The sequence below is a fragment of the Benincasa hispida genome, chromosome 2, assembly GCF_009727055.1.
Source record: "Benincasa hispida cultivar B227 chromosome 2, ASM972705v1, whole genome shotgun sequence".
NCBI classification, from domain to species: Eukaryota; Viridiplantae; Streptophyta; class Magnoliopsida; order Cucurbitales; family Cucurbitaceae; genus Benincasa; species Benincasa hispida.
In genome coordinates, this window is record NC_052350.1 from 41,494,289 (window position 1) to 41,500,875 (window position 6,587).

Here is a 6,587-nt window from a genome sequence, read left to right on the forward strand (position 1 = left end):
TGACAACCATTTCATTTTTTGTTTTTGGTTTTTCAAAATTAAGTCTCTTTCTCCCTATTCTTTACAATGATTTGCATCTTTATTAATTACAATGGTAAAATTCTTAACCAAATTTCAAAAACAAACTTTTTAATAATTATTTTTTTTAATTTTTAAAATTTGACTTATTTTTTTTAACCATTGGTAAAAGGTGGATAACGAAGAAGAAATTTTACTTAATTTTTTTAAAAAAATAACAAAAAAATCAAATAGTTACCTACGAGTACTAAAATACTCTATTGTGGATTTTTGACGCATTCCTCAAGCATTAATATGTTGTTAACCAACATGAGCACATTTCTAAAAAAGACGAGAAATCTCTGTGACAAAATGAAATGAAATCATTAACTTTCCAAGAACTTAAGAACTTATTCATCTGCTGTGTTAGTTGTTCAGAACAAAATGAAATGAAATAATTGATTTTCCAATCAAATAAACAATGCAAATTTGAATTATGGATCCTGAAGAAACCCAAACAAATTATATAAATATTTGTTGGGCTCATGCACTGTCTATCTCTACAAATCTCACATAGAAAATTGCTCTCTTCTGCTGATGGTAACTAGAAAAATTTACACCAGTCATCTTCCCATCTATCAATCCTAATGCACATGAACTAACAATACATTTGAAAGTCCTCTAAAAGTGGTTGGTGTGGTTAAAAAATGGTACTACTTGGTGACTACTGTGTTTTTCTCAGTCGAAACTCCGTTCTCAACTTGGCTGTCAAATCCGTGGTAAGGTACTTCGATCATGGGTCGTGGCAAAGGACGACCTTGAAAGTCCTCTGGAAAGCATTCAAAATCAGGGCCGAAGTTGAACTTGACAACACAATTTGGTTGATTAGGTAGAGTGTACATGGAGGCTGCAGGATAATAGCGACCTCCGTTCAGATCCGTAAAAGCAACCCCTTGGCATACTCCGTTTTTGAAGAACGAAATTTCGCTTCCTGCATAACGAATGTTGGACACATCATGCAACTTCATAAAGGAGATGATATTTCAATCAAGATTTGAACTAGGAAAAGGGAGAAAGGAAAAGAGAATGAAAAAACACAACAGAGTTCAGGGGCATCTATCTCTAGTTTCCTGAATTCTCAATCAATCAATATATAACCAACATAACAGTTGATTCATAACGTGGAAAATGGTTGGTTATTAGATGATAATAGATGTGACCCAAAAGACAGACAGGCTCCAATTTTGGGAGTGATTAGTGCTGAAATTAAAACAAATCAGCACCCAACTGATGCAAATTCAAGTACTCAACTCAATTCAAGTAAAAGAAATGCAACCTCCTTCATTAATGACAAAATAACCAAATGGACTAACCCCTCTGCACCCTCCTGACCAAACAGCCCCCTCGCAGTCCTTCATTTCTATTATTTAATTGCACTACTGTTAATGAGCTAACTCCTCTCCCAACCCCATATATGCTCGAACTTGGAGCGTGCAAACATAAGGTGGTGGTAGGGGAAATTACTTCCCAAATGGCCCAGTTGACAGTCCAGTCAACCTTAAGAGTTAAGACAACGCATTGTAGAGGGTCAACAGGGCAATCTTAGCCTCAAGCCTAATTTTTGCCAGGCAAAGTTGGGACAAAAGGGTGATTTCTCCCAGTCCACGGATAATGGACTACTCTGTTAGGGACTTTTATGTGTGCCCTCCCTTGACCCACTTCTTTGGAGCGTTTATTCATCTTGGAATGAGTGGATTGAACGGTTGGCTTGAGTTTTATCACTTACTATCAAATACAACCAATTGCAGACATTTGAAGTATCAAATAAGGTGGAAACAGCATGCACCTTGTATTTATTACAATATCTTGTACTTCAGAGATTTTTTTCCTACAAAATTTGCACACGTTTATGAATTTTTTAACTTATTGATCTGGGCATCCTATTTTTATAGGTCACTTTTCTTTGCTGTCTCTCAAGTTGTTCTTGCAGTGAAATGGTTTCTCTTGCAACCAAGGAATGGTCAGAACACCCCCCTGCCCGAACTATGTCAGAGTCAAATGACTCAAATTTAGATGGAAACACAACCATGCGCAACACATGATAATCCTAGAGGAACCCAGTAGCTACTAGCAAGCTTCAAATAAAAGAGTAACAATGACAATAAAAACTATTTTTCATCATAAACCAATTGCACAAATTGGCTGAAACCTCAGCCCTGCTTGCCAGCCAGTGATATCTTGCCTCATGGACTAAGACTTTCTTTCTTCTCATCAATTGTTCACAGGGCAGCAGGACTGGCTAACACTAAGAAATTCTAAAAGTAGAAAAACATTAGGAACCAAAACATTTTTCCTAACTAACTCCAACAACCAATTGAATATTGAAAAAGAATATAGCATATCAAAAGTACAAGAGTAAATGAACTATTTTTATAACAATCAAGATGCAGTTGCAATGTTTTTCATAGAGCTTGCATAGAACATATAGCAGAAACTCAATCACTTCACTTAAAAAGACAATTGAACATAGAATTCATCACTTGGCAGCATTTAGTAAAGCAGTTTAACATACCAGGAACTACTTTAGGCGGCTCCTCTTTCCCTTCAGGAGCACAAATGTACCTCTGCCCCTTATACCAAACAAAATGTGGTGGCTTGGGCGCATAAGAAGCCCCATCAGGCAAATTGATGTAGAAACCAATGACATCACCTTCCTTATATCCCTCCTCTCCATATTTCTCTCTTAAAGCCTTATTCACTTTACTTCCATCAATATCTCTATACCCAAAACTATTCCCATCGTACCCGACCGGAGCCTGCAGGTCCCCTTTATCCGTCGACCATCCGAGCCGAGTATGCCCGGTCTCCCCCAAGCTCACCACCTTGATTTCAAAATACCATGCCCCTTCCTCCACCCCTCTAGTGGCTCTCACCATTCTATACCCCTTTGTACTACCAGCACTCATTCTATCATCACTCAATTCAACTTTCTCCGCCTTGTAAACCTTTGACAAACATATTTGCATATCGTTATTGTCATCCCCTTTATCAGGGAACCTCGGAACTGGAGTGATCAACACAGGGTCCTCAGTTGGAGCATTGTTATTGTTATTGGCTTTGTTCTTCTTTTTCCCTTTCCGGGTCGATTTCGTAACCCAAACATTATTGTTCTTCTTCTTCGATTTCTTCGGATTCAAAGACGTGGCTACCGGAGCAGCATTGCCATTGGCGGAACCGTTGTTTTTAGCAGAACTCGATTCGGGCAATGGCGATTTGTCCTCCTCCACAGGCTGGTTAAGCGAAGACAGTTGCTTTTGCTTTTTCGGAGGTGGGTCTTCATCATCTTCGTCATTCCCAGGTGACTTTGCTAATTTAGCCGATTTTTCAGTGTCATCAGAGGCAGGTTCCTCTTCGGAGATTTCTTCAGAGGCATCAGGTGGGTCTTGTCTGGTACTCTCCTGGGGGTCAGTTGAGGAGCCGCTAACATTGGCATCCATTGGTGGATCAGCAAGCTCAGGTGGGTCGATCTCAGAAGGGCGAACGGACTCGTCTTCTTCATCGTCTTCGTCTCTGTAAGTGGAACGGAGGGAATCCATGAGAATGATGAGCTCGTATAGGGTTTGAAAATTGGGGAGTAGGCGGAGAATGAAGATTAGATTCGTTCACATACGTTTCTGTAAACAGAAAGCTTGAGAATTTGGGGGAAATTTTGGAAGAACCATGAAAGGGTCCGATGAAGAAGGGGATTGGAATTGGAATTAGACACTCGAGTCTCAGATAGGGCAAAGAAGGGATAAATTTTTTGATACCTTTTCAAGTCTCCCTCTCTTACAGAATTCAAAAAGATTCTATAATTTTAATTTTGGTTAAATTATAAATTTGGTCTTTGAATTTTTTTTATAATCTAGTTCTTATAGTTTGGTAAAAATCCTCTAGCTATAGGACTATTTATTAAGAGTATAACAAAAAAAAAGACAAATCAAAACAGTTCACTGGTTTGGTTTGGGTTTTTAGAGTAAAATTGAACATATTGATTGGTTGGTTTCAATTTTTTACTAAAAGAACCAATAAAAAAATGAATGGAACCAATAGAATATATACCCTTAATTTTGAACCAATAGTGTACATATACTCTTAAATTTGAATGGACAATGACTTGTTAATATTTTTTAGTATTTTAATTCGTATGATGCGTGTACGTTTATTATATAGAAAAAGATTTCGTTATTATCATGACTATTTTCAAATATAAGAAAATAAGTCAATTTATTTACAAATATAATAAAATTTCATGGTCTATAGTGAATCTATTAGCGTCAATGATACACATTGATAAACAGTAATATTTTGCTATATTTGAAAATATTCCAAGTAATTTTGTAATTTAAAACAAATACCCTTGTTATTATTTTAAAAATGAAGATATCAAATTTTAATCTAAAAAATCGTCAAATTTTAATTTGAGAAAAACAAAAGTGCCTAGTTCAAAATAAAAAATGAAATAAAATTGAAAAATTGGAGGACAAATAAATAATAAGTAAAAGAGGCCCAATTAGGCCCAAAATCGAAATCCAATCTAATAAAAATTTATTGGGCTAACAAGAGGAATAACAAATTTTAACTTTTTATTTGTATAAATAGCAAATCAACATTTCATTCGTAAAAATGATCAAACGAATTTAAACTACCCCAGCCTTATAAATGAGATTGTAATTGATTTATTAAGAAATGTTTATAATTACAATGTAATTAAAACAAACATCTAGAGACTATCGGTGTCTCTCTTGGTCAAGCTGTGAGCACCACACCGATCTCTTCTCCAACCAAGTTGTTGCAATTTTTCTCTCCAAAATCAGCTTCTCAGCCCACAATTGTGACACTTTTGACTTCAATTCTGTCTTCATCCCTTGCTCCATTGGGCGTGGCTCCCTCTTCTTCTACCAAAACTTCACCACCAGCTTCGACTTCTGCTCCTTCTCCACCGACCTCACTTACTGCTCCTTCAAAGTCACCATTGATCACTGCAGTTCCATCTTCTTCTATCTCAACTTCTCCGTCACATATTCTCGTGGACCACAAACTTAGCAATGGTGTTGTCGTGAATAGAATTATTGTCTCTGAATCTATCACCGTAGTCATAATTTTCTCACTTTAGTAATTTAAATGCAATTGATTTGGTTTCACTCTTCACTCTACTATTTTAAGGAAGCCATCGATGCAAAGAAGAAGATGGAGGGAAAGCGTGCAACGTTGTTGGGTTAATATAACTTAATTTTTTTTAATCTTATATTTGATTGTATAAATTTTCTAAACTAATTAAAAATCAAAATATAAAAACATAAAATAAGTCAAGAAAATTAATTTTGATATTTGAAAAAAAATATATGGTTTTTTGATTTAAAATAGGGGAAATATTTTAGGACAAAATAAAGATCTATAATAAAATAAATGTACAAAAAAAATTAGTTACACTATAATTTGGATAAGGGTTTTGTAGTCATAAAAGGTCTTGTGAAAGCTTTTAGCAATAAGATATTTACATGACCTACAAATATACGGTAGTTAGTCTCTAAACTACGCCTAACAAATACACTTAACTAAACAAATACACTGCAATTGAAAATCAATTAACCAACCCCATCTAAATCACTCACGAACTTACCCAAAATTTTGTAACAATACTTTTTCTTATTCTAGACCCAAAATATCAGTTTAAAAAGTGAGGGTTGGACTGATAATCACTTTATCTAAATAATTGCATTTATGAAGAAATAAACCGATTTAGATTGGAGTATGAAAATCTCAATTAAACACCATAAATTGAAATTACTAACCAATTATGATGTGGTGTACTTAATCTCAGTAAATTTTATAGATGAATGGAAATTACTAACCAATTATGATGTGGTGTACTTAATCTCAGTAAATTTTCATTGATGGGATCAAACCTAAAGGATATGAATGGATTTACAAAAAGGAGACTTGAAAGTGTAGAACTTGGAGATAGAGATCTTCAAAGTAAGACTCTTGGCGTAAGGTGAAAACCAGCAGTAGAACCAGTAGGTGAAAATAGACTATGAGTCAATTTTCTCATTAGTTATTTTAATAGAGTCTTTATGCATTATTTGATTCATTGTTGCATATGAGATATGTAAAAATGAATAACCTCTTTTATGAAATGAAGTTCAATGCATCTACACATATTTGAGCAGACTTCAAAGACTAAATTGCAAAAGGTTTGCAAAACTAGGATGTTCATTTAAGAAATGAATCTCACTGTTAAGATCTTTGAGAATAAGGGTTTGATATAGTATCATAACCAATGGCTTTGATCAATGACGTTATTCTTGTACAAACAAGAAAATGAAAAATGGGTATTTATCTGTTATATATTGATATTTACTCATATGAATGAAGTAGAGATCATTGTGAAAGTTTGACTATTTAACCAATTTCAAATAGTTGATTTGAAATGATTTTTATATTAAATGTCCACATATAGATGTTGAGGACATACGTTAAGTTTGTCTCATGCATCTTACATTTATAAAGTTGTAGTTTAATGTTCGATGTAATAGCTTTAGATGGAA

The 6,587-nt window shown here is 34.7% G+C and overlaps 1 protein-coding gene across 1 annotated transcript; it reads right to left on the reverse strand.

Annotated features, from left to right (window-relative positions):
* Nucleotides 1–430: 430 nt before the first annotated feature.
* LOC120070607 (protein TRAUCO) lies at nt 431–3,821 on the reverse strand. Its single transcript, XM_039022421.1, has 2 exons — nt 2,570–3,821; nt 431–988 (listed from the first exon to the last, which is right to left on the reverse strand). The coding sequence occupies exons 1-2, from the start codon at nt 3,591–3,593 to the stop codon at nt 711–713; spliced, it is 1,302 nt and encodes a 433-aa protein (XP_038878349.1). The 5' UTR covers nt 3,594–3,821; the 3' UTR covers nt 431–710.
* Between the last annotated feature and the right edge of the window lie 2,766 nt (nt 3,822–6,587).